A 27787-nucleotide genomic window follows, 5' to 3' on the forward strand; every position below is an offset into this window, starting at 1 on the left:
TACAGGTGAGGGGAGAGTCAGCCTAATCATGCAGAGCATTAGTTGATGGGATGTAGCGATAACTTCAGCTAACTCTTTGGTTTGATATAGATATGGCTTGCTAGTGTTTGTGTCTTCGTCAGTTGTCTCATTGCCAATTTCTTCCTTAATAGGAAACCCAAAATGCTGCCACACAGCAGACTTGAAACTTGACGGAGCGTCCTCTATTTCAGTTTTTCCCAAGTTCCTCCTGAGCTGGAAGTGTGATGACCCAAGCTAAAACTTGATATCTTTCCGCTCACTAAAGTTCAAACAATGTAAGAAAAAAGACCGTTCCGAATATTATTTAGATAGCAAAATTTAGCGTCACAAACTTCTGTTTCATCCCTATTTTTTGAGATGGTGTCTGTTCTAATGTTTCTAATGCAGTGCCTTTGTGCATGTTGCACTTTTGCATAAGGGATTTGTGTTTAGCCAAGCCCACAAGGCCTAGAGTCGAGTTTAGCTTGATGTAGACACACAGCAGGAAGACCGAGTGAGAAAGCTACCAACTCATAAGGCAATGCTAGGACTAGACATCGCTAAGTTCTGTAACCTAAATGATCACTCTCACTTGCTGTTGTCATAAATATCTACTTAGAGCTGTTTTTCATGGGCACCATCCTCTGCCAGTGTGCAGTAGAGGATATCCGTGGTGCATGCACCAGTTTTCCCTCTGCCACTGCAACAAAAACCCAGCAAAACACTGGAAGGTGCCGGAGTAAACAGCGGGTGCCGGCTTTGGTTGTGTTCATCACAAAAGGGGTTCTAGTCATAGAAATGTCAAGCACATTTGCTCCTGATGTGAGGGGAAAATTGAGTGCGTTTGGGAGTCTGATTGTGGAGGAGCCGATTGTAAAAGTCTGGAATGTGAAGCATGTAAAGGCAGAGTAAAGTTGATGCCTTGCGTAGCCTAGCATCACCAGGGGAGACCTTTTCACTGACAATGACAGTTACAGGCTATGAGAAGGTCATCGTGTGAAATTCTCTAGTGATTGTGATTGTGATATTTTGTCGCAGTGACTGCAGCCTATTTCATTATGAAACTCTTTTTTTATCCTCTTCCCAGATGGATACTTCTATTGCAAACAAAGTATTGATCTATAATTCTTGTGTGATCCAGCTGTCACTGCCTGGCAGCGTGTATTTCCTCAGCATCTGATTAAGCAACCTAAAAGTTTCACATTAGTGGGAGTTAAGTTTGAGACACTTATCAAAGGATTTACATTTGCACTTAGGCGTTTAGCTGATGCTTGTATCCAAAGCAGAAAGGAGAGATGGAAGGAGGGAATTTTACTTTGTGCCTTCATTAAAAGATAATCAACAGAATGGCTTTGTTCTGGCAAATCCAAAATCTTCAAAGGTGATAGACAGAGCCTTGCCATTTATCTGTTTGACACAGTAATGAGGATGAATTTGTGGCTAAACCTGTAAGTTTCAGACACTGTTGTCAGCTGTCCTTTCATCTGAATGAGCGATAATTGTTAGGGTTTTCTTTTCTGGGGGTGCAGTCTGCCTGTCTGGCAAATCCAGAAACATGTACAGACCCATTTGCTAATGCTCTCTCAGTATTTAGGGGCACAGTTTTCTTAGTGTTGTAGGAGAAATCCCCCCACTCACCATACCAGCTTAGACCACAGTTCCCTTCCCCCACAGATCTGTAGTCGGAGGAATCGCCACAACCTTTATCTGCCACTTCTTTGTCCTCACAGTGGTGTGTGGCTTGTGTATACCTCCAATTAACAGTTATTTAAGGACTTCAAAGGTTGCCAGTGAGGAGCTAAGGAGCTGGAAGCAGGATGTGCTCTTGATGGCCCTGCCGATTGTGACCCTCTGGTCCAGCAAATTGCTGCCATTGGTGACAGATTAACCACACAGCAAATGATAGTTCCCCTCAACATTGCATCTCATTGCATCAAATTGAATGAAAGATTTTCAGTCATCTGGATCTCTTCCATTTCGCATCTTATCTTAATGCTAATTTCACAGATCCATTGGTACGCACAGTGCATCAAAAAAACACAATAGATAATAACTAGCAACCACAGTTAAAACAGAGATTGTGACAAAATGTTTTAGTTGGTAGTGGTGCATTTTGCCAAGCAATTCAGACAGAAGATGAAACAATATTGATTGAAAAATTACCCCAATGGTTTAATATTAACGTTGAATTTTTTAGCCAGTGGCCATAGATGCTAGTAAATGGTTCATAGACCTATAGATGGTCAAAAGACGTGTTGACCCACCAACCCTGCAGCGTCTGCTGTACACACAGCTGAGACAGAGGCACAACCAGTGGCCTTTCACAGCGTTGCCCCAGAGAAAATATTGGCAGGAACAAAGGTGTTGCCAGGCTAAACAACACAAGCTGCTACTCAACAGGATTTAAATCAACAGCCCTTTCCTACAGATAGTTTTATCGGTTGTCAGATAAAAATAAACAAAAACGTACAAATTTACACATCAGCAAACTCTGTTATCAGCACTCAGTGAGAACAGTTGAACAGCAGCAATCAAACAAAAGTCATAGCCAGCAGATTTATTGTATGCTTTTAAATATACACAGTTATGACTTTAATATAGATATATATGACATGATTATGGCTTATGGCTCGCAATCCTTAACATTGACAGACACTCAGGATCCCCTTACATGGATGTGCATTCACTGGTGCAAAACGGTGATTTTCATTTTCCCACATGTATTTGTAGTAACAGCAGAAGTGCCGCTACCAAAGAACAAATAAAATATTAGGTTATCTTTGTTAAACCTGTAGACCTTGTGCGACTCAGAATTGTATTAACATACCAGGAAGGGGAAAAAACAGTATGATGAAAGCGAAGAGGGCAAATGTCTCTTTGCGTCCCTCTTCTATTTCAGTCTCCCCATCATCTTGGGACACTGAAGCCTATGTGGGTGATCTGAGTAGCCAAAACAGTAACAGTGTCAGTGCTTGATAACCTAGATTAGGGTTCATCTCACTAAACTCTTCAGCCATATTGGCTCACACACTGTTTGTGTTCCTGGTCAAATGAACAGCTGAACATGGCTTATCGTGTGCAGCGTCCACCGGCCTAAAGCACCGGCTAGTAAAACAATCTGCCTTTCCCTCTGATTACGACTGTCACACTAGGTCACACACCAACTGTAATGTCAGGCATTATTCGGGGCTGATATGTGCTGGCATGCTTCTCGGGGTGCTCCCCTACATTAACAAAGTCCTGTAGCACGCAGCCACCTGAGCCCTCCATGATGGGGTCATACGGGTCACAGCTCCAGCCTCTGCAGCCGTCCTCTGGAACCTGCAATCAATTCTGCAGCAAATGAAAATGACTGGGTGCTAAGGCCGGCTGGTGTGTCTATTTTTGTTTGCAGTGGGATGGGTTCGATATTCCCCCCATTGTTCACAGCTGCTATATGTTGCTTAAGCCGCGCTTTGGCCTATAGGGTTGCATGTAATATTACTTCTACTATGACTATTAGTCTAGTCTTGTTTATTTATATAGTCCTTTATCACAAGGAAGTCTCAAAGGGCTTAACATGCCATCATATGTCATATGCCATACTACATCAAATATACATACTACATATATTGTATACTGTATGTACACATCATATACATCCTATACTACGTCATGTCTTCATATGCATCATTTACTACATTATATACATATTACACATTCTATACATACATCATACTAGATCATATACATCATATATCGTACTACACACAGACACACTCAGGCTTCAATTCATCTCACTACTGATACTAATAATACAGTATAGGTATACTGACATAGACAGCCTCTCAGCAGTACCATTGCTATACATATCCATTGTGTCTGTTGAAAATGCGACACTTCTGTTAATAAAGATATTAGCACTGGCAGTAGAATTTTTAGCACTAATATCAATATGCCTATTCAGTAGGGCACATATTATTTTTTCCATTTGCTGCATCTTCTTCAGATAAATTATGAATTAGACTGAATGAATCTTGGCTAGATCAGCCAAAAAGCTCCAGTGGCTGCAGAACATTTAACTGGCCCATTGCTTCATATTACATTCTCTGCCACTACTTGGCACAAAGCTGTTCGAGACAACTCAAGCTGCTTTCATTATCATTGAAAGCCCCCTTTCCAGCTGTTTCTTATTCAGGGTTTCTAGGGTTACAGATCAAATTCAGAAAAATACTCTCTTTGGCTGAAGACGGTTGCCCATAGTCCAGTTTTCGGTCTGCTAAATGAAGGCGGGGGAGGAAAAAAGTTGTTTCATTCATCGAGCGAGACACTGAATGCCCGTTCTAAATAAATGCCATCCTGGAGCAATGCATCTCACCAACATTTAACATTTGAAAAGAGGATGCAACAAAAAAAAACGAGCTGAGCTGATGTCGAATTTCCCTCTGGCCTAATAGAATCCTAAACACACTCGATCACACGTGGGAGCAGAAAATGAGTCATGAAAACAACAGATAGGACATTTGGCTCTTCCACTCACACAGAGGCATATGACTTGATGTCAGTGTGGAAATGTGAACTGCACCCTTTCAGCAGAACCCCCCCCCCCCCCCCCCCCCTCCTCCATACAGCTACCTGTGTTATTATCTCTAGAGTCTGGAGTGTTCAGATTACAGGGTTTTGTGTTGGAGCTTGTAACTAGTTGGCCCGGTACATTCTTGCCTTTCACCAGTGTAGTTAGGTTGGATGATAGGAATGTGTTTGCTAGACCCTATGCAATAAAAGAGTCCAAATCAAGAATCAGATCGTATCAAGTCCAATTTGTGTCTTTTATCTTCCCTGAAAATATGCGTCTGATTTTGCTGGGTTATGCAACCAACTAGTTTCCGGCCCCCTCAGATTTGTCTAGTGCATTTCAATGTAGTGTTTTTACATAAGCTCATGAACGCTGGAATGTGTGGCCAGGTGTTTCCCTCTCTCAGTAAGCATTGAAAGTCCATAAGTCAGATTTTGGCTGTAGGGCAAGAATTTCATTTCCTCAAATGATAGAAGCACCTTGACAGTTTTGTCCTTGGGGATCTAAAGAAGAAGAGGAATAGGAGCAGGTGGGGGTTTGGACATATTTGCCCCGCTCCTGTCCCAACAGGCCCGAGTATTTGTCAAATATAAGCTGGGCTTTTAAGTGGTCTGTAATAACAAAGGACCTTAAATCTACCTGTCACATACTTCGGGGATGACCAAATCCCACGGTGCATGGGGTGGAAATGTGAACAACTGACACATCCGAGCCGCTACATGTTTCAGATATCACAGACACTGCTGTGGACCGCATTGGTTCTGCCATACATCAGAATCAGTGACGCTTCTTTTCCAATATTGTTGTGTAGATAGTAAAGATAAATTCTAGATAGTCTTTTGTTATAAAGTCCTCCTTACCATGACTTCAGAGTTTCTCCAATGGGGACACCCAAAAACTGTTTATACTCATGTTTTTCCCTTTTTTAAATTTGTAACACCATTCATACAGAGCAATAACTTCTGTTTCGCCGATACAGAACAATAACTTCTGTTTCGCCGATACAGAACAATAACTTCTGTTTCACCGATACAGAACAATAACTTCTGTTTCACCGATACAGAACAATAACTTCTGTTTCGCCGATACAAAACAATAACTTCTGTCTCACCCTAAGACCGTTATAGGCCTAGATCAGACAGGCGATTGGGTGAGTGACACCTTTCAGCCATGTTTTAACACCGAACTCTTAACAAATCACCTCAAGGCCTCTGAATTAGATTCCTCCAGAAGGGAAAAAGAAAAGTTTAGTTTTATAGTTTATTGGAAATATCATGCCTTGTTCCTTTATAGGCCCTTGGTAGTAACTACAAAATTAACGTGCTATGCCCTAATACAGTATGGAGATGTGAAACATATGGAATGAGGTGGAGATTTGCCCATCTAAGGCTTGTTTAGAAGTAGCCGAATGCTTTTATTTTCGATCCAGGTACTGACCTACAACCTCACGTAGTCGTGACTCGCGGTGAATTTCTACGCCTTCCTGATGCCGTCGTGTGGCCAGTCTGACTCACAATAAAACTATTCTTCTTTCAGACCTGTGGGTGGCTGGAATCTACTGTGGTTATGTATTTCATTAAGGGAGTTGTAATGGATGGCATGTCTGCGAGTTCTGCTGTTTCGCCCTCTTGTGCAGCCCTTTGAAAATGAGAGGTGACCCAATTACCTAGGTCCTCACTCTGTCACGTCGCCATGTTGCCGGCAGCATTTTCCAATCTAATTGTTTATTTCCAGTTTATTTATTTATTTATTTGCGTTAAGAATAGTGTAAATGAAGGAAGGTAGTTGAGGAGATAACGAATGATACTAAGCTCTGGATGCGTGTGTTAGTCGGTATTTCTAGAAGAGCCCACCGCGTGCTCCGGGGGATTTGGTGCCCTGGAACATCTTTTCCCCAACCCTGGCATTTCTTCCTCATGTATTAATAATAGAGAAGAGCTGGTGATGGAGTCAGTGCACCAGCAGCATTGCAGCTCTAGAAAATGCAGCGAAACCTCATTATCCATGTGCATGTGGAATCAAGGTATTTTTAAACTATTCAAATGTTCAGATAACTGAAATACAATGACATATTTTGTATCACTTGTATGCGCCAGAATATCCTGTATTGTCTCATATGTCTGTTGATTATACGTTTCTCTTTTGCAACTATAAAGAAACGGGTTGCCGCCATTTTTATGCCAGTACTTGATTATGGCAGCGTTTGATATTCTCATTCCTCCTCCCAATGGCTTCCTCCTTTTAGATTCTGCGTGTCATGGAGCTGATAGATAGACTTATTCATTGGTGCATTTTTGTCAATAAGGCTATTCTGGGTCTGCTTCCTAACCATTTGTGTTCTTATGTGTCAAAAATCTTGAAAACGGAAATCACTGTTTACGTTCACAGGAATTGTTTTTGTTATCTGTCCCTAATGTCAGAACTGAATTGGGCAAAAGTTCCTTCTTCATGGAACCCACTGCAAAGTAGGGCTGGGCGATATAGTATGAAAAACATATGAAAAATATATGTGGAGGAAATTACACTATTATACTGTTCTATATGTCTTTAATATCTGTACTGTACTCTCTTTGTATTATTATGAGAGCTCATCTCTGTGTGGAAATTGACAAACTGCTGTTCAGCACATCTCTCATGCCTTTGACCTGACCTGAGACAGGTAAGACAGTGGCTAGTTGAATTGGTCCTTGTTTGCACTGGAAATCTTTCATCTCCGGAACCTGGCCATTCTATTCATCATGTATCAAGCATGATACCATTTCTCAGTTGAATACTGTGTCTGTCTTCAGTAATTTTCCATTCTCCACCAGTTTGAGATAAACAAAGGTTCTGACCAGAGAAGGCCTTGAATGTCCGGTTGGAACTGGATTTTGTCTTGCACAGATGCACCCTAATCGTAGAATGTTTTCGAGTATAAGAATGTGCCGGACTTCTCATGACTACTACTAATTCTACTACATGATTATAAGAAGGGTGGACAAAGGTCATTGTTTCGCTCTTTGTCTCACACACTCGTTGGGTGGGCATTGCGCCTTGCTTGCAAGCAATAAAGATAACAGAACTTCTCATCTCCAAGTCTCTCCGATTTTTTCACACCTACGCCCGATTTACGATTTTAATTGATTTTCTTTCTTAAAAACAAACTAAGAGTATGAAAAACATATGAAACACCAGCGCATCTGTAATGTCTTTCCACCGGGGCCCCTTCTTGTCATATGGGATGCCACAGAAAAATGCTGCTGCTAATGTTACCTGCTTTTTAGCAGCCGTTTGGGGGGCTGCCGCTAGCTTGTGCATCTCGCAGTGCCACACACTTCTCCCACTCGGCTGCGTGCCTCTGTCGGAGATGCTGGAATAAATTTGTCGCGCTGCTGCCTTTAGTTGCCACAGACTTTAGACAAACTTTACAACGGACAGTGGTTCGCTCGACGTCGGACGTTGCAAAACCGAACCACTTCCAAACGAGCTCCTCACTTGTAGAAGCGCGTGCTGCCGTCTTGATACTGTTTGTGTCTGAGGGGAAATCCCGGTGGGCGTTGTTATCGACTGCGGAAGCTCAGGGAATCGGTGGGGCTTGACTGACAGAGAGCGATCTGTGCCGTGTTTACCCAGGTTAAAGTGAATCTCGATTTTCATTTTTACACATCGTCCTAAACCATAAATTCGAATTAATTGATAACATCGATTTATCGCCCAGCCCTACTGCAAAGTGATTTTAAAGTTGAAAGAGTCGGTCTCTGTTTGTAAGATAAAAACTGATAATGAAGGATCTTGTGGCAGATTCAATAAGGAGCTGTCTTTGTTTAGTCAAGATTTGAATCAGTTTTGACCCAGTGAACCTGCTGATTTGATACAGGCAGAGTGGACTTATACAGACAGTTTTACTTTGTTATATCTCTTTTATGTGGTTTTGACTATAATTTGATTTTGTACATTGGCTTACTTTCTTCTGTTTGCATTTAACTCTATTCTGGCTTTGTACATTGTTATATAGTTTTGGTCTGCAACCTTTATGCTTGCCTTGATGCTGATTTCTTGGCCCGGGTTTTCCTTGAAAAAGAAATTCTTAATCTAAATGGGATCAACCTGGTGAAGTGAAGGTAGAATGAAATACATAAAATTTGCAATTAAAGTGTTGTTTAGTTGCATGTCTTAACATTACACTCCAGCAGTGTTGCAGAATTAATAGGCTATTTTGCATCGGCGTGTATTTTTGCTCTTATTGGCCGATGGGTTGACCAGCTGGTTCAGAACCAGCTGGCTCTGAACAAATGAAGTTGTAATGTAAGATCCAGGCACTACAGTGAGCTGCCTTAAATCTACCAACTAGGAAACTGCATCATCTATTAGGCTACTTAATCCCCCCACCTCTACTTTCTCTCTGCTTGACTCTTACTAATTAATTTCTGGGCAATTTCACATCATATTGACATTGAAACCACTGAGAACATTAACAGTTGCAGCCCTGCAACATATTAAAGCTCTTCCTCCTATAAATAGCATAAACTTCATCCGTAAACACTGACTATCAGAGCTGTCAAAGAGATTCTTTAGAGCTGTATTTCAGTGCATTTACAGTTTTCTTAAGCCTTGTAGGCCTAACAGAGTGGTGAACACCGCTAACACACACCAGACATGGGTTTTCCCCCAGGGACGACATCTGCAGCCACAAGACTTTCTCCTTACACACATGAAAATTTGTAAATCTACAGGAAATAAAGGCTATTGTGTGGGAAAGGGCACAAACACAAGCCTGGAAGCACCCCTTGGTGTAATGTCTCTGCTAGCGTTTTATAAGCCTGTTTGTGTCCTTCAGTGAATCCAGAGTTTATTGTAATGAGTGCAGTGGCATTTGCATCATCGTCTTCTCCCTCTGTACTTTCCTTTTTTTTTTCCTTCTCTTTTCTTCTTCTTTGTCAAACCTGAGCGAATAAAACAGGCAATAAACTGCAGGGTTATTTGAAAATGAAATGGACTTGATTCAACATCAAACATTGTGCACTGCAGTACCTGAGAGGGGTGATGAGTGAGCAGAATGAAGAGGGGAAGGAGCGCAACATAAGGCAGAAAAACGGGGTCAGCTCCAGTTTATGTAACGCCCCTCTTCACAGTAAGCTTGAGTGCATGCAGCAGCAGCAGCGGGCCGGGCTCCCACTCATCTGCGTCGACTATACACGCAAAGACAGTGCTCCCCCCCACCCAAAGGGTCTGTCCTAAAAGGAGGGGAGCGCACATCAGGAGGAACAACAACCGCAACGCTGTTGGTTAATCTTCCGTCCCATCTGTTGATGGTCCCAGGCATGGAACAGGACCTTTTTGAGAGGAAAACAGGCTGTCCAGCCCGAAGGCAGGTAGATCCAGTCTATTTGTGCAATATGGCACAAACTTATGAACACCCCCCCCCCCCCCCCCCCCCCCCCGCCCCCCGGGTCGGTGTGGTTCACTTCAGCTCTGAATAACTCATGTTCATTCAGGCTGTCACGCCACTCATTGCCATTACCTCCCCTCCACTTCACACAAACCCCTGTGCATGCTGGAAGGGGCTGAGTGGATCAGTTCCTCTGTCACAGTGAGAGTGGTGTTTATCTAGCTGGCCTGATCACAACTGGCTTTTGGGGGAAGTGGGTGATGGAGAAGGAGAAGAAGACCATAAACCAGGGTCAGATTACATTTCCTCCACCGCTCTGCTTTCCTTACTTCAGCTCCTCTGTCTCCAGGCATGACGCCGTTTTAGGCAAAGTCATTTGCAGCCAAACTCTGCTTGATTTTGCGATCCCCTACTGGGACTTTATTAAGGTCTGATAAAGAGGGGATTGATACACAAGTCGTAATGGAGTTACAGTAAAAAGAGGAATACTCATTTCTTCCACATTTCCTTAATTCGCAGCGCAGCCACTGTGCTCAGACTAGTCTCTGCATTATCTGCATGCAGAGTAACATTGTGAAATTGAATTAAACACTGAAATACTGAAAGATTATCTTAATTGAGTGCACTAACACAACGATGTGAATTCCAATGCCTATTCAGTTTCCAGTGAAGAAGATGGTGATTTAAACTGACAGCCACACTTAACATACTGCAGACACTCAGATGTCTGTCATTGTTCATCAGTGAAAAAATAAACAGTGTCATTAAAAGTCATAGGCATATGATGCAGTAGGTCATACACTCTAGGACAAATGAGTGAGTGTGGACCGCAATGCATAACATTTGTTTAAAAATCCTCTCAGGAACAAGTCTCAAGCAGTAATAATAGATGGTATTACATTTATATTCCTCAGTATTAGCCAGGTAGTCCCTTAATGCTCCACCTGAGATCCACTTGACAAAAGGTTACACATATTTAACTGATTATCTCTTTATCTTGGTTTTATGCTGTCTTGTATTCAAACTGTTTGGATTGAATTATGTCCAATGGGTCATTTTCCTAGATTTTTTTTGTCAGTCCACACGGGGCTCTTCGTCAAAAAACAAACAATTCTAACCTTACATAAGACTATTTTTGAGTGTTACATAAGGGCGAGAGAAAGAGCACGGTGGACCACATACAGAAAACAACCTTAGTGGTCATTGATTTGATTCTTTATCTCACACATTACATGATGAGCGATTCTCTCATTTTAGATTCTCTGAAACACAAGCCGCTATTTAATTATAACAGTGGACACAATGAAAAGCATATACAGTATGATTTTGAAACAATTTCTCACCTGGATATCTCTCTCTTTTCAGAGCTTTGTGGATCATCCCAGTAGCTGCAGGACCATACCGTCTGAAGATCCACTGACGATCAAAATGCCTGAAAAATCATTACGATCCTGCAGGTAGGGTAATATTTAGGCACAGTCCTATTCCAGTTTTATGTCATTTGATTTCTGACACATTTCTCTACTGCCTGCATGTTATGTTCCTGTATTTATTTCATGTTTCTTTGTGAGCTCAGCTAAGCCATGTCTCCTCTCCTGCTCAGCTTCTGAATCATGGGAAATGTGGAGAGCCAGAACGGGGACCATGCCCTCTATGGTAATGAACGTGGCCATTTGTCACGCAAGCACATGTCTCGTTCTCTCCGCATCTCCAACAAGCAGTCCAGGCGCTCTCGCCATGCTTCGTCAGGGAAAATAGAGCACAGGAATTCTGAGACAAGCACGCGCTCCAGCAGCACCCCCAGCATCCCGCAGTCGCTGGCCGACAACGGCCTGGAGCCCTTCAACGAGACAAATGTCCTCTCTGACTTTGGCAGCCCCATATGGGTGGACCGCGTGGCCATGAACCTGCGGCCCGTGTCCTTCCACAATGACCTGGCCAACCCCTCGGTGCACATGGACGCCGTGCATATAACTCTACCGGGCCCCGCCGCCCAGGAAGCGCAGGACAGAGGCGCGTACACAGGCGAGGTGACCTACCTCCAGAAGACCCGGGACGGTCCCAGGGAGACCGTCAGCTTCAAGAAGAAGAGGTCCAAGTCCGCCGACATGTGGCGCGAGGACAGCCTGGAGTTCTCGCTGTCCGACCTCAGCCAGGAGCACCTGACCAGCACCGAGGAGATCATAGACGCCGCCAACGAGAGGGGCTTTACCAACTGCGACGGCCACCTGCAGTCCAGCCCCCAGGGACTGGAGGTGCTGGAGTCCGCCGACCGGGCGAACTCCCTGGACGAGCTGTACAGCCAGAAGAGCCCGGCCCGCAGGCAGCCCCACGGCCGCTACGCCAAGTGGCACGACGCCAGCAGGGCCATCAGGGAGGGCGAGGACGATAAGATGCTCTCCCCGTCGGAGGAGGACGGGAACACCTACGGCGCCTACACCCTTCCCTGCCGGCGCTCCCACTGCCTGTCTGAAGGCCTGAGCAGTCACCAGGCTGCCATGTGTGCCAGCATGCAGGGCAGGAGGGCGCAGACTATACAGGTAGGAAGCACAGTCACTTCTGATTTGATTTATTAGACTGTTAAAAGAAACCAGAGCATGTAGAGTTTTCAGAAATTGTCAAGGATAACACAATAAAAGCTGGTAAGCTTATTTCCATTGATGGAAAGGGGTAAATGGCAAAGACACAATTGGCAGCCCAATACATTAAAGGAATTATATGATACATACAGCCAAACACATTCTAGAAAACTATACATTACTTCACATTCTAGTTCGCTTTTACACCACTAACTCGTCTGTGATCGTTTTCTGTGAAATGTGGCATATTTTACAGAAAACAGAACAAATTAAAATGGGGGTATTTCCTCCTGTGTATTAATTTCATGAATATGTAAACAGTCTTTCCACGCCAGTTTGATATTCTCCAAGTTAGCTGGGACCTGAAATGCTCAAGCTGTGTCACAGTTCTTTTGTGGTCTTCGCAGAAAACTACCGAATTTTATTGGATGGAGTATGAAAAGCTGCCCAGAATCTTAATGTAGTCTAGTTGCATCACCTTCAATAAGACTATCTCCCAAGACGGCTCTCCTCATTCATTTTTCCCCCCCATTGTGTCTGAGCTTTTCCTCTTCTGCATTCACCAGGCAGATAATAAGCTCCCGAAACAGATTAAGGGTAAAAAGAATGCATGCCTGCTTGTGCCAGGGGAGCGACGTGTTGTTTCCTGATGGATCTGTTGTTTTCCTTGGGAGAGGGAGTCTGCGATGACGGAGGGGGGAGAGCTTAAAGTCACTCCCCGTTTGAAATGCCTCAGCCTTTTGTCATGATAATGAGGGGAGGCCTGTGGAAGAGTGTAACAGTAAAACGTGTGTGGTGGCCCCGTCACTGTGGGGCACCGTTAGCGCGGGTGAATGGAGCTCTGGAGCGCATGATTTGGTCACGTGACCCAGATGGAGATACCGGGTTCGGCGTTACCCCCTTCATCTCTCAGGAGCCTTTGGGCCATGTGGGTAGGAGAGGGCAGACCCTGCGGTGCCACAGCAAGGGCCGGGTGCACTCGTGTAACAGCAGAAGCTTTTCTAGGAGTAAATGATTTTAAGCAGAACCTCAGGATTAATCAACCCATGGACCCTCTGTGTAGGCCACAGTAGGCACAGTCTTCAAAACATGTTTGCTTTACAAGCGCAGCTCTATCCTGTATGTCTACAGAGACGGTGCGGTCTTCACTCGAGGTAGGACATTTTTGTTTGTAGAAATGTCTGGTTTTGTCCCGAAGACGAAGCCGGGGTCGCCGCGCCGCCTCACCTGTCTTGTGTTTTCGCCGTGATGCAGGACGTCACGGCCGGGGAAGGCAGCGAGTATGAGGACAGCGGCATCGACGGGGTGACGGCGGAGGCGGAGCACCAGTCCAGACGCTACAAGACCATGTCGGCCTCCTTCTCCGTGTGCTCGGCGGCCGGCAGGAGCATGTTCGCCGGCAGCGACAGCGGCAGCAGCAGCGGCGGCGGGGCCAGCGAGTGCGTGCAGGGCGTGTACGAGAACTTCCGGCAGGAGCTGGAGATGAGCTCCTGCCAGACGGAGAGCCTGGAGGAGGCGGGGTCGGCCCTGAGCGACGAGCAGAGCACCATGAGCTCCGCCTACCAGTCCGACCCGCTGCTCAGCGTTGCCCAGGGGACCGTACGCAAGGCCGGCAGGCTCGCCGTCAAGAACTTCCTTGTCCATAAGAAGAACAAGAAAGTGGAGTCGGCCACTAGACGCAAGTGGAAGAGTTACTGGGTTTCCCTGAAAGGTTTGTTGTGCCCCGGATCTGTCCATAACATTCACATTGTTGCTTTATTCCGTACCTCAACAACACAATCAACACAATCAGTAGGGCTTTCATTTGTTGGATGTATAGTTTTTTGTTGAACCATATGCCTTTTTGAGGAGGTAAAAAAAAATCTAAGGAGATACAATCTAATTTACTCCACAGTGCTCAACAAAGCAAGGTTTAATTCAAGCATGAGACAAACCTCATTATCAATTCTTATGCCACTTGACTGGACCTGAAATCAAATCAGTGCTGATGATGCTTCCCCCCCTTGATAATTCAGCCATGCTGCACTTCTTAATGTTGGCCACTGGAGAGCAGAATTAAATTGCTTAAACAAATCTGACTTTCTATTATCATGATTATCATTGTTATCATTTCCTAGAGACTGGGACAAGCAAGGCTTTATCCTGTCAAGACCAACATTCAATATTTTTTCATTGTTTCGGTTTCTCAGGTTGCACTCTTTTCTTCTATGAGACCGATGGCCGTTCAGGGATCGACCACAACAGTATTCCCAAGCATGCCATCTGGGCAGAGAACAGTATTGTCCAGGCCGTCCCAGAGCATCCCAAAAAGGATTTTGTGTTCTGTCTCAGCAACTCCCTGGGAGACGCTTTCCTGTTCCAGGTAAGAGAATGTTTAAATTTCACCCGTTCGTCTTCGGTTTTCATCATCCTGTCTGTGAAATAGTGAAAATGCCCCGCAGGGAAAGCATTACCATGGTCTATATATTCATTTTATTTCATTTTATGGTCTTTTTAAATCCTGATTTGTATACTTTTTTATTTGCAATGAAGCGACTCAATAAATGTCTCCACAAAGCCACGGCAAAGCAGCTGGTTTTCTCTTGTTTTATGTTTTGAATGTCAAGGTGTCGGTATTTTATCGACCCGTCCAGACCTTTCCTGTCTTGTCTTGTTTGACCTCTGAACCCTGCCCTCCCTTCCCCACGCAGACCTGCAGCCAGACAGAGCTGGAAAACTGGATCACAGCCATCCACTCGGCTTGTGCCGCCGCTGTGGCCCGGCAGCACCACAGAGACGACACGGTGCGGCTGCTCCGCGCCGAGATGAAGAAGCTGGAGCAGAAGATCGACATGGACGAGAAGATGAAGAAGATGGGAGACATGCAGCTGTCTGCCGTCACCGACACCAAGAAGAGGAAGACCATCCTGGATCAGGTAGGGTTATTCCACTCCTTTCTCACTTTTATTTTGTCTCTCACTTCGTCCCTCCTGCCTTCTGTCTCTCACACGGTTCACACTGTTCAGAGAATTTCGGGAATATTGTGGAACTGTGTGGGTTGTATTCCAGACCGGGAAAGTCAGGGAATATCAGGAGATTTAATATTTATACCAGAAAATATTTTACAACTTGTTTCACACATTCGTTGCATTCAATGTTAATTTTCACAGCATTTTAAAATTTAATCATAGTCTTAGTCTTTTGATGAAAATAGCCTTTAAATTCCGTAAGATTTTAGCACCACTTTTTAGTGTAGATTACATTTGTAACATTTAAACATTTGACTCCTTTTATGTCTTTGAACTCAACACTAATCATTCAAGGTAATAAAACATCATGTGACCATACTATACTGTAGATCTGACTAACCAGGAACTTTACCTTTATCAATATACCGTCAAACACAGACGCCAAGGAGATAATTCTTAATGGTATCACTATAATATAGTAGAATAAGCGGGAAAAACTTTCAAAAATGCGGAAAAGCATCTGCTGCAGTGTTTTTTCGTTTCGTCATGTTTTCGTCAATACCAGAATGAAATAACACTGACTGAAATGTTGTCATGGGACAGAATATTTACTTCACTTCATGTTACTTTTACGTCATTGTCGCAAAAAGCCGTCATCAACGTCGTCATCACGGATTTCAGGACAAGATGATTGCATTAGATGACGGTTTTCGGCTGATTCTCTCAACATCAATCCAAACTGTAGTGGAAACCAGCCTATTTACCCATTTAGAAGTTTTCTGAGCTGAAACACAACATTAACAAACCAGGAACGATGAATGACATTTTTAGGTCATGGAAGTATTTTCGACCTAGTTATGCAAAGTCACGAAAAGTCATGGAATTTTACATCAGGGCCACGGTGGGAACCGGTTCTCTCTTTCTCCCTCTTACCATTAATCTTCCTATCTCTTAGACTGTTTAGAGACCAGCGTCTGTAGAAATAAAACTGTAAAGAATAGGAGATTCACTGGTCAGGTCACATGACCATATGAAGGGGCAAACTAGTTACAACACTCCTTTTTTTCATGTAGGCCCACAACTATTGTAACAATAACAAGCATTGCATTATTTCTTGTCTCCTTATCACAGGTATGCATGTATTGATCTGATGAAGGCCATCATGGCTGAAACATAAAGTTTTTAATGCAATAGAGTCTACTGAGCAAGTGATGCGACATTGTTAGAGGCAGCACCTCGACTCGTTAATCTCCTTATCACAGGTGTAACATATAGGTGGGGATTTTAATATCGGTATATTTTAAGTTGTCGTGCAAGAAGCATGAAGCAGAGATGGGCAGCAGAGAGGAGAGGGACTGTGATTAAGCAACAGGACTTCACTTAGCGTCTCTAGAGGCTTCACCCGCTAGGGGCTGCTGATGCTACACACCTCTTGCTGTCCAGATTGCTTGTTGTGTTTTTGAAGCTGCCGTGCAGCTTGGCACCAGTCGATCAGCCTGCCATTCTCTCAATTAATTGCAAAGCTCATATTGTCTTTAATAGGTCTGTTTACAGAAAAGCGAGATCAAATGGCCTTTGTCCCGTCAGTTAGGTAGTGCCCGGTTGGAGCGGGCCGTTTGGCAGTGTCAGGTTTCACATTGTGCAGAGCTGAATGGAAATAGGCCTGCTCCTTAGAAAGCTGAAACGCTCCCAGCCTCTATCTGCCAGTGGAATGTGCAGTATTGTCTCTCTGTCGTCTCTGGGCTACTTGGCAGTGATACAGAGCCCTCCGCCATGGCGCTAGCTGCCTCTTCCAAAGACCAGTGCAGGACCGTGACTGGGAGGGGGACGCCCCGATGAATAATCACAATGTCCTGCTCTACTGCCCCTGTAAACACCAAGCCATTAGGCGCAGAGTGCAGGTTGGCAACAGTTTGAGCAAGCTGGTGACATAGCTCCTGGGGAACAGAGGGAAGGCTCCATCTTAGCCCGAAGGTCGCAAACAAAAGGCATTGTTGGGGAGAGAGTTGCATTCACCCAATCCTGTGATATCGGCTTTAGCAACCCCGCTGCGTCTGCTCAAGCATTTTTCTTAAGACGAGCGGTTAACTGGAAGTGTTGTTATGTCCCTCTCGTCCCTGCAGATCTTCTTGTGGGAGCAGAACCTGGAGCAGTTTCACATGGATCTCTTCCGCTTCAGGTGCTACCTGGCCAGCCTGCAGGGAGGAGAGCTGCCCAACCCCAAGCGCCTCCTGGCCTTCGCCTCCCGCCCCACCAAGCTGGCCATGGGCCGACTGGGCATATTCTCTGTCTCTTCCTTCCACGCGCTGGTAATTATCCCCTCTTTGTTTCTTCATTTCGGTTAAACGCCCTCAATTATTCTGGTTTTACTTAGCGGTGTCCTGCTGTGCTGCTGTATATGACATCTTGGGTTTATTTACATTTATATTTTCATGCATTTAGCTGATGCTCTTATCTAGTGAAACTCACAATCAGCGGCTAGTTAGGGGGTCAGAGTCTCGCTCAAGTATACTTCAACTCCTCCTTCAGTTAGAAGACGGCCTCTTTAACCACGATCCTGCTGCCCATTTATTTATATTCCAAGTTACTTACTTGTAACCAGAGAAAAATGCTTCCATCTCCCTCAAAATACATCTTGGAATCAGTGGATGCAGGTGGTGTCTCTCCTGGCAGGGCAATTGATTTCAGAAACTGAAAAGCGCGATGTCAAACCAGGTTCCGCATGATGAGTGCTATTTTGGAGCCCGGGCCTCGCGCGGGCCGCCTGTTCGGGAGGGTTTCAGTTCAGTTGGCCTCCCGCAGCAGCACTGAGGTGATGGATTTGTACTCCAGAGCACTAAAAGACTTGGTAGCACAAGATAACATTTATTTGATTTTTTTTCGAGAAGTGTTGGCAGATCAGTAAGGTCCTTTATTTTCTCACCGCCTACGCGGCTCCGCGGAGCAAGTGGGTGTTTGAGCAGCTAGATAGCAGGATGGGATGCTTGACAAAAGAGACACTTTCCATCAGCTCTCTGCTTCCCTTCGTCTCTTTCTCTTTTCGCTCCTCTTCTCTCTAATTTGCTCATCTCCACTCCCATGAATACCTGCATCAGCGCTATGTCCAAAAGGGCTGAGAAAGGTTGATGGAACAAAAAAAAGAGACAGAATGAGGGTGCCGAGGTTCAGTTTAGAGCGTACTTGATGTGAAGAGAAAGGTCTGCCACTTTTCTCGTCCATTTACAGTGCTATTTCATTGCCTAATTCTGCATATTTTAAAGACATTTTACTCCTGCTTCTCCACAGATGGACTAGCCTAGAAATGCCATGTTGTGTAAAAATCTGCATGTGTGTGATGCCTATGTGTGAAATGGACATGACAGCTCTATATCTATATCTTAACAATTTATCGCACAGAGGCCTGCGTGAACATTTTTTATTTGATTTAACCAGGCAAGTCGATTAAGAAGAAAATCGCATTTACAATGACGGCCTTGCTAGAGGCAAAACGCCTCTTGATCAACATATTTCATACATACAGACATGTTGAAGATACGTTTATACGTTTTACACTTTATAAGCATTACTTCTCCTGTTCTTGTGTCCCTTAACAATGCTGGTTATGTTGGCTTTCTTTTTCATGGCCCTCAACTGTTGTTAACCATGTTTGTAAAGCACTTTAGGTTATATTGCCGTATGAAATGTGCCATATAAATATAATTTGACTTGATTAATAGCTGCCTCCATAGTTCTGCATAATGTAATGTGTAATGAGGTCTAACAGATGTGTCCTCTGTGTCACGTTCGGTCCATTTGAGCGCTGATTGAGCCGTTTTGGTGTTGCAGGTGGCAGCTCGCACGGAGAGCGGCGTGAGGCGGCGCACGCAGGCCATGTCCCGCTCCTCCAGCAAGCGCAAGAGCAGGTTCTCCTCCCTCTGGGGTCTGGACACTACCTCAAAGAAAAAGACAAAAGCCCATCCCAGTATCAACCAGGTCTGCAAGGAACTCCCTTCTCAAATAAACTGACTGTGATTTGAACAGAATTCCCTTTTTTTCCTTCTTTGTATTTATACTCTTGCCTGCTCCTTTTAGCCTTTTTCCTCCAAGTTTCCGTGTGAGTAATGACCACTTCTCCTGCTCTTTTTCCTGCAGGTCTTTGCTGATGGCGAGGAGCCAGTGAAAAAGCCTGTAGATGGCATATATGTTGATCCTGCCAAGGAACACATGGTAAGGAGGCATCATTCATTCTCACAGTTTGCACCGAGTTGACACTGAGGTGTAGGTCAAAAAATAGTTGGAATTTATTCAACTAAATCTCTGGCCAACGTTGATGTCAGTTGAATATTAGTCTTCCTTGTATAATGAGTAAGCAGCAGAGCAGATACCCAGAGGTTACAACCATGATGGATATGGATGTACATTAGAGGTCGCTGCCAATGCTTCTTTCACTCCTCTAAAGCAAACGTAGAATAATGAGCTACACTCCTTGGAAAATGCATTGCAAGTGGGCTGTTGATGTATCGATGGCAGTCGTTTCAGTGGGGGGTAGCAGTAGAGAACTACCTCAGGGAAGTGATTAAATCACAACAGTGGAATTATTACCCATTTTAATCAATCCTAAATATGCGGTAAAAAGTTTTTATATAGTAAAAATGAATCTATCCTGAGATTCCAGGCCGAATAAGCCTTTTTTTATGTCTTTCTGTTCCAAGAGAAGTGATGAGGGAACTGTGAAAAGCCTTCCACGGCCCAGCACAGAAAGTGACATCTGGGTCCCAGACCACCTCACCCCTTCATGGGTGTGTTTGCCAAATGACCAGCCGGTACTAACCATCATCCAGCCTGGGGAGTCGGCACTGTGTGTCCTGGAAACCATCTGCAAGGTAACAGAGTCCCGCCTCACATGACCTGACCCGACCCGCGGCTCACATTTCACTCCACTAATGTTTATATGACAAACCTACTTGTATATGCAGAGGACTAATTACAAGATCATTTAACTGGATATATAATGCCTGTTTTGTTATATGACAGGTTGGAACATCATCATCCGTAAAATGTCAAATTCTTTCAACTTGCAGTGTCAAATGACTGAGAATAATATTGTCTGAGTTGTTTGTTTTGGAAGGATTGAATGTCTTGTCGAAACTGTTTCGAGGCTATGTTGCAGGGTTAAGCGCTGAATAGTCTGATTTAATCTCACAGTCTGTAACGTGTTGTTTGTTGATCTTCATTTTCATCAGCCAAAAATGAGTTTATCTTAAGCTGCTGTGAAGTTTATTGTCTCAAATTACCGATCCTCTTTCTGTCTTTTGCCCCGATTCCCACAGGCTCACCAGCTCGATCCCACCAAGCACTATCTGCGGCTCAAATTCCTCATCGAAAACCAAGTGCAATTCTACATACCCAAACCGGAGGAGGATGTGTGCGACTTGGTATGGCTTCGAAACGGCCGCTTGAAGATTATCTTATCTCTCCCTCTCCGGTCCACTTTTATATTTACAAGCACTCATGCAGACGTGCGGGGTTTTACGAGCTCAAAGACAGGTTTCAAGTAATAGCATGGGCATGTGTGAGGAACCACAAGACGCAGAGAACCGCAGGACAAAAAAGCATCATGTGTCGTGAATTATTAATAAGTTTGTATTTTTATCCATTCAATTCCATGTGTTTTCACCAGAGAACGGCCTTGCATCATGCGCCGAAACCTAACTATATCCACGCAGAGCTTTAATATAATAGAAAAATATCTGTAATGACTTGTGTATTTGCATCATGTACTCAGACGCGTCATAGACTATCCTGCATAATGACTATCCTGGAGCTGTGCAGTCTTAGAATACAGAAAATAAACGCTCTCTTTCCATGCTGTCAATAACCCGCCCACCAGAATATGAATAAAGTAGGCCATTGTTGCATGATTTATATAATAACTTCATTTTTTTTTTCTCTCCTCCACAGCTTTACAAAGAAATTGAGCTCTGTTCCAAAATAACAAAAGTCATCCAGTTTGACCGTGACGAATCCTGCATGATCGGTTACGGTACGATCAATTCAAATGATATTTTGTTGTTCTGTAAGGATGGATGATTACAATATCATACGGGTTTTCACATTCAGATAATTGACTTTTCAGTTAAGAAGCGGCAATGAAGACGATGTCAAAGTTTTCATTTGTTGCGCTGTGAGGTTAATTATTGTTATTCTTTCGACTTTAACCTGACCTGCATTTTCTTAGACACATTCCCATCAGTGTTGCAAAAATACCTCTGATGCGTTTTATGTAAGAGCTCGCTCTCTCTCCCTCTCTCCCTCTCTCCCCCCCTCTTTCTCGTCTCTGCCTCTCCTCCTTTCCTCCTCCAGGTTTCTCCATTTCGGTGGTGGAGGAGGACGGAGTGCAGCAGCTCTACATCACCGATGTGAAGGCGGGAGGATTAGCCTTCGCCAAAGGTTCATTACCCTTCATTTCCAATCAAATGAACTCCAAGCCACAGCTCAGTCTGTGTCTGTTAGAACTGATAGAACTGATGAGATGCGGCCGGGGAAAAGGATTCTGGGATTACTTCCGTCAGCCGTTTTCCATTCTGTCTTTTAAGAGCGAGCCTTTTCATACGATTTGAAAAATGTGTCTCTTTCATGTGGAGGTCAATACATGGTGTTGTTGTTTCTCTTTAGAAGTGCGTCGGTGCATGTTTATTCAGCAGTAGAAAGGGTCTTGGAGAACACAGCGGTCCTCAAGGACGCTGATTACTATAATCTTAACCACGCTCGCCCTCAGTGGGCTTTGTGAAGGAGGCTATTCAGTGTCCCACCTCCCTGAAACAGACTCGGTGTTGGTGCTCCCGGTTGAATAATACAGAGATCTCATGAGGTAGTTGACATTGCATCCGTTCAGGCGGCTCACATGTAGTGTCGGCGGTGCAGTAGACGGTGTTGCTGCAGGCTGAGCCCGTGCTAGCCTGTGGGGGGGAAACCTGCTCTGTCTCGGCGGCTGACATTTCACAGGGCATAGAGAAGTGGGTCATGCTTATGGGACTGAAAGAGAATAGAAGAGATGAAGATGAATCTGAACTCCGCTCCATATATGAGCAGAAAGGATTATTATTGTTATTCCAAAGCATATGTGGAGACACGATGCATCTGTTGTAAAATAATTAAAGGAAAAAAATCTACCCTAAAACATTTTAAACGCTTAAAAAAAATAGCTGTCGGTGATGTGCTTTGTATTTCTAGGCTCATTTTGTTGTTTGGTGATGTATTTTTCCTACACAAACATATCACATTTATATTTCCAGAGCAGCTACAGTGGGGTGTGATAGCAAAAACATGTTCATCCATCTGAAACGGTACACATTTAGGTTTCAGCCCTTCAGAATCAAAGGGCGAGGGCTTCTTTCTACACTCGCCATTTTGCACAGACATTCAGCAATCATACCGAGAGAAATCCATCATAGAAGAGGCAGAGAGACCAATTTCTCCACTGACAGTAGCCTCAATAGACCAGAATGCAATGCAGCCACAAAACATGTTGCGTTTTGAGTAAATGCTGCGACTCTCTCTTTTTCTCAGCTGGAAAAACTCGCTCTCTTGCTCTTACAATGCTATCACTATTGCTCTCTCCCCCTATACGTTATAACCCACAGCTGAATGCAACAAGTTCACGCCCGTTCTCTGGGGGTTGTCGAAAGGCATTCTGGGAAATGCAGGAAATCACTAACTGAATTAGAAGAAGTAGATGAGGCAGGTTGAGGGAAATTACAACACTTCATCACAAACTAACTCCTGGAATCCATTGAACATTACAAATTGATGATATATAACGGTGTAAGAGTATCCAAAGGTGGAATTTTCCTTGAACTTTATTGCGATTTTTCCCGCTCTCGCATGCTCTCATCATCTTAATTAGCTTTAAAATGGTCAGTTAATGTAAGCTGAAAATGAGATTGATTATTATTACAGTCTCTTACAGTCTCGCGTATTAAGGGGAAGTAGAAACTGTTAAGACTATTTGGTGCGGCGGGCGTGACGGACGCTAAATTGAATTGTAACTGATGGCGTTCCGCTCTGCAGGTCTAAACGCGGGGGATGAAATACTCCAGCTGAACGGAAAGGACTCGCACAGCCTCAACTTCTCCGACATGAAGGCGGCGTTCTCCCAGGCCTCGCTGGCCCTGACCGTCAACACGCTGCCGTCCGTGGACCGCCGTCTGCTCTGCTACCTGCCGCCGCGCCGCTCGGACGCAGAGGAAGACCTCTACACTGACATCTTCTCCCAGAGCCAAGGTGAGGGAGGGAAACGGGGGTGGGGTGGGGTGGGGGGGTGGGGGGGCGAGCGGTGCCTGCTGGGCTTGTTGCAGTAAAATTCTGTCAAAATTCTGCAAATACAGTCTTACAGGCAAATATAGTCCATTTAAATAAGGTGGATGATTCGTTTTTTCAGCACGTCAAACTGAAAAATCAGAAATTCAATACCTAGAAAAAAAGGTCGAGTCGGTAAACTGCACACAGCACGCTCATGTTTACCAACCGAGCCTGAGACGTTTTTTTTTTAATCTGTTTTTCACTTCCCGTGTGTAGAGAAGATTTCTCACCGGCGTCCATTCCTGACACCAGACTTTTATTTCGGCATATAGGGCGAATCCACAGGGTCTCAATTAGAGGATGGGACGCTGTTCTCTGTTGCAGCCCCACTTTGTGATTTAGGTCGATAAGACAGGTGTAGTTTTACATAAAAACCTCACCTAGTGCAGCCTTAAGTTTCATAGATGAGCCTTTTTCCGATGCTCTGGATTTGTAAGTGAAATGACCGAGGCAAGAACGACATGCTTGCCGTTCTCGCTTGTTTTTTTTTTTATGTTGTGCGCCTTGAAGTGCCTGTGAAAGAGACTTAATGTTTCGTTCATCTTTGTTCATCTCAAAATTTCTCCATTGTAAATGCCCCGCTTCAAAAGGGCACACAGTGAAATTTTGTGAAATAAATCGCATACAGTTTCTCTGAGGTATTAATTGGGCCCGTCTCGGAAGACAACAGCCCTAGAAAGCCGTTAGATTAGAGGATGATGGTGAGATTCGGCTGGAGGAAAAGCTCATTATGGCTTGTCCGTATTATTTTTTTTTTTTCGGTGGTGGTGCAGAGGAAATCCTGGACGACGGAGTGGGACTGCTGCTGGAGAGCTCAGGAGACAGCCTGGACGATGACTCTGAGCTCTTCAGCGAGGCTGACGAATGCAGGAAGGTAAGAGATGATTGTGATTTCATTACATCTTTCTTGTTAGAGGAGTTTTGATTCAGTCTCACACTGTGCGCCAGAGTATATCATCCGTCTCTAGGAACATGTCTGATGGCTCCTCTCCTCGTTTCCTGCCCTTGTCCTTGTCCTTCGCAGCATCCTCCTCGGCTCTCTGTTATTATAAAGAGAGCACTTAAGAACAGTTTGCTGTGCCACTTTCCACCATCTGCCACTGGCTCGTTTAGTCTTGTTTATGAAAGCGGAGCAGCGTCCATATTTACATTATCCAGTTGCTAACCCCAACCTCCTCGCTATAAATCTGTCAGCATCTTCTCTGCCTTTCACCATGACCCACTTCAGTTTTAACTGCATTTCGTTTCGACATCATGCTGCAAAACGGCTGATCACAATGCATTTGAATTGCAAAGCTGATTGATTATACAGTATTAGACTATCTGTACCTGTTACCACACTTTCCTTTTTCTTGGAAGATTCACACACCTTTATAAAGTCAGTTTTGGCAACCCCTGTGTACGCTAATACATTGCTGAATGAAATGTATTCCATGTATTTGTATGACAGGCTACAGCATTGACTAGAGGCAAGGCAAATTATTCACTTTGAATGTAAGAGCTAAGAGGAGGACGCCTCTTTGATTAAGCTTGCATTCTAATTGCTTGATTATGTATGGTGATTAAGATCGTTTAATGGAGGCGTATTCCTATTCACTCTGCAGAAAATAAATTAACAGACATGCAATTAAAATACAGAGCAGGAGTGGCCGGGACAACCAAACAGGACAAATAGAAAAACTCACGACAAAATAGGAGTTGAGTGAAACTAAAATGCTACATGGCTTTTTCTATTGAAGTAAAGCAGATCCCCCAGTGCCGTGGCTAACAAGATGACAAATTCTTCTTAAGCTGTGTAAAGAGCGCCTCGGAGAAAAAACAACCTCTAAATGAGATTAAAGCAGCGGCATCTTCTCCTTGCGGCAACCAGCAGACTGACAGTCTGTGAAGTCAGCCTTCGCAGGACCACTGGCTTCTCGCTCGTGAAATGGTACAGGATGGATATCTTCTTGTAGATTGGTGTATCTTATTATAAAAGCACTAATACCTTTGTACTTTGTGCCAACTGGAAGTGAGGGATCAGTGGATTCACTCCCAATATCACAGACTTTCCCCTTCAGATTGTGGGCTGGTCACATGACTAATGTTTTGGCTTAATTTTCTCTCTTGAATCCCATCATTACGCTTCCCTTACTTAAAGGATAGTAATTACTCAAATAATGTACCAAATTCCAGTTAATTGATTGCGTAAAAATAATTATATAGCAGGTATGGTCAAAATAAAGACAAAAAAACAACAATGTAATACTCCATCACAGTGAAGGTTTTGGTGGTGTGGTTTAATGCGGTTAATCTAGTTAATTTGTGCCTTTTGTCTTCTTCAGATTTTCAGTTTTTCATGCTGATTGTCCCGCCTCTCTTTCTGAGGTGAGGTGTCTGAAAAATGAATCATGAAGTCATAGGGATACTTTCTGTTTTGTGTGGTGTTGAAAGCATTTGATGAATCAGCGGAAGAGGGTTAGCGCGTTGAAAACATCAAAGCTCAGAGATGAGTGAAGATTAAAGTCTTTCTATCTGAAATGTGATAATGACTTATGTGGATTTGCACTACCGGCTCTCTAATAACGGTGCAAAAATGATAATTGGGTTTGCTAACTGATCCATTTTTTGGCAGTGTGATGACAAGTGCCCCCCTTGTACACCCTAGGAGCACCCGATGTACGCCTTGGTGGCTATTTTTTGTCCTGTGAAGTTCTTGCGACTACAATTATACCTACTGCCGGTGATGATTGAAATGTCATGTTTGAAATTTCAGTTAAAACATGTCTCAAACTTATTTTAGTTTGAGAAAGGCTTGGTGGTAGAAAGGATCTAGAAGAGAGATCTGAGCACCAAGTGCAAGTAAACCCAACTGTATCCTGAGTATATGTGCCTGCACTGGCTCACCTCATTGTGCCCGCCTTAAAGGGGAGAAATAAGGGGGGAAATAAGTAATCTATGCGTTTTATCGATCTCTATTGGAAGACAAGGAATTGCAACAACAACAACAACAGGGCAGAGAGTGTGGGTTGCAAAAGAGAGATACGGGCTGGAAAGTGAGTTTTGAAAGGCAGAAATCTGAGCACCTGGTAAAATAATCATCGAGTCATTGGTATTGATCAATAAAACGCTGTTAAACCCCTATAGAACTATTATGGTCTTTTTGTAATATGGGACAGAAAACATCTTACTTAATGGATTTTTAAAGGAAAAATCCATCCAAAATCACTTTTACACTGTTAAAAAACAGGAATTGGATTGCTGGGCCCTTTTTGTTGATTGGTGCTGTATATTTTTCTATTTCCATTCTCTGAGGGTTGTCACAAGGCATTCTGGGAAATGTAGGAAATCGGTAACTGAGGTAGAAGTAGACGAGGCAGGTTGAGGGAAAGTGGTTACATCAGAAAAGTAAATTACAACACTTCATCACAAATTAACTAGAGTGCATTGCATATCACAGATTGATGCTATAGAGTATCCAAGGGTGGATTTTGATTTTAAAGGTGAATGTGGACAAGGGCCTGCTGTTAGCTGTCAGGGCATTTTCTGGGCTAGTGCACATATCAGGGGAACCGTCCTGAACCGGTCTGTTGAAGGGATTTGAACCCTTATGTCCTTATACATTGTGTTAAGGCTGACACACATGCCTAAAATTATCCCCCTGCATCCATTTTCTTGCTGCAAAAGCTCCCCCGTACCAATTGTTCTCCTGCAGCCGGCTCCCTTGCAGTTCCCCTCTCCCCATCACTCTCCCCCCATTCCTGAAACCCTGCATTTATATTCCACTGCGGTGTGGCTCGCACAGCCAATCCTGCTCCACCGCAACCTTGAAGAGGAGACTCCTTCATCTCCTGCTCCTTTTTTTCGTCCCCATGCTGTCTCTCTGGTCTGGAAGGATTACGAAAGGCTCGCTTACAGTGCTGCAGGAGTTGGCCAGATCTTCACACTCGCACACACTGTGCCTGAGTTTAGCCAGTCTGTAGAAGAGAGAGAGAGAGGGAGGGAGAGAGAGAGAGAG

General features: G+C 44.1%; 1 protein-coding gene across 1 annotated transcript in view; it reads left to right on the top strand.

Annotated features, from left to right (window-relative positions):
* Positions 1-27787, top strand: part of LOC139931284 (rho guanine nucleotide exchange factor TIAM1-like) — a 53835-nt gene that overhangs the window by 14389 nt on the left and 11659 nt on the right. The window contains exons 2-15 of the mRNA XM_071924757.2: positions 11289-11380; positions 11527-12463; positions 13757-14213; positions 14692-14864; positions 15193-15417; positions 17574-17759; positions 19276-19422; positions 19582-19656; positions 20142-20312; positions 20760-20864; positions 21391-21472; positions 21793-21879; positions 23500-23712; positions 24564-24664. Of these exons, the coding sequence (XP_071780858.2) occupies positions 11537-12463; positions 13757-14213; positions 14692-14864; positions 15193-15417; positions 17574-17759; positions 19276-19422; positions 19582-19656; positions 20142-20312; positions 20760-20864; positions 21391-21472; positions 21793-21879; positions 23500-23712; positions 24564-24664 (2949 nt within the window). The 5' untranslated portion in view covers positions 11289-11380; positions 11527-11536. The remainder of the gene's footprint in view (positions 1-11288; positions 11381-11526; positions 12464-13756; positions 14214-14691; positions 14865-15192; positions 15418-17573; positions 17760-19275; positions 19423-19581; positions 19657-20141; positions 20313-20759; positions 20865-21390; positions 21473-21792; positions 21880-23499; positions 23713-24563; positions 24665-27787) is intronic.

This window comes from Centroberyx gerrardi, chromosome 6 (genome assembly GCF_048128805.1).
Source record: "Centroberyx gerrardi isolate f3 chromosome 6, fCenGer3.hap1.cur.20231027, whole genome shotgun sequence".
Lineage (NCBI taxonomy): Eukaryota > Metazoa > Chordata > Actinopteri > Beryciformes > Berycidae > Centroberyx > Centroberyx gerrardi.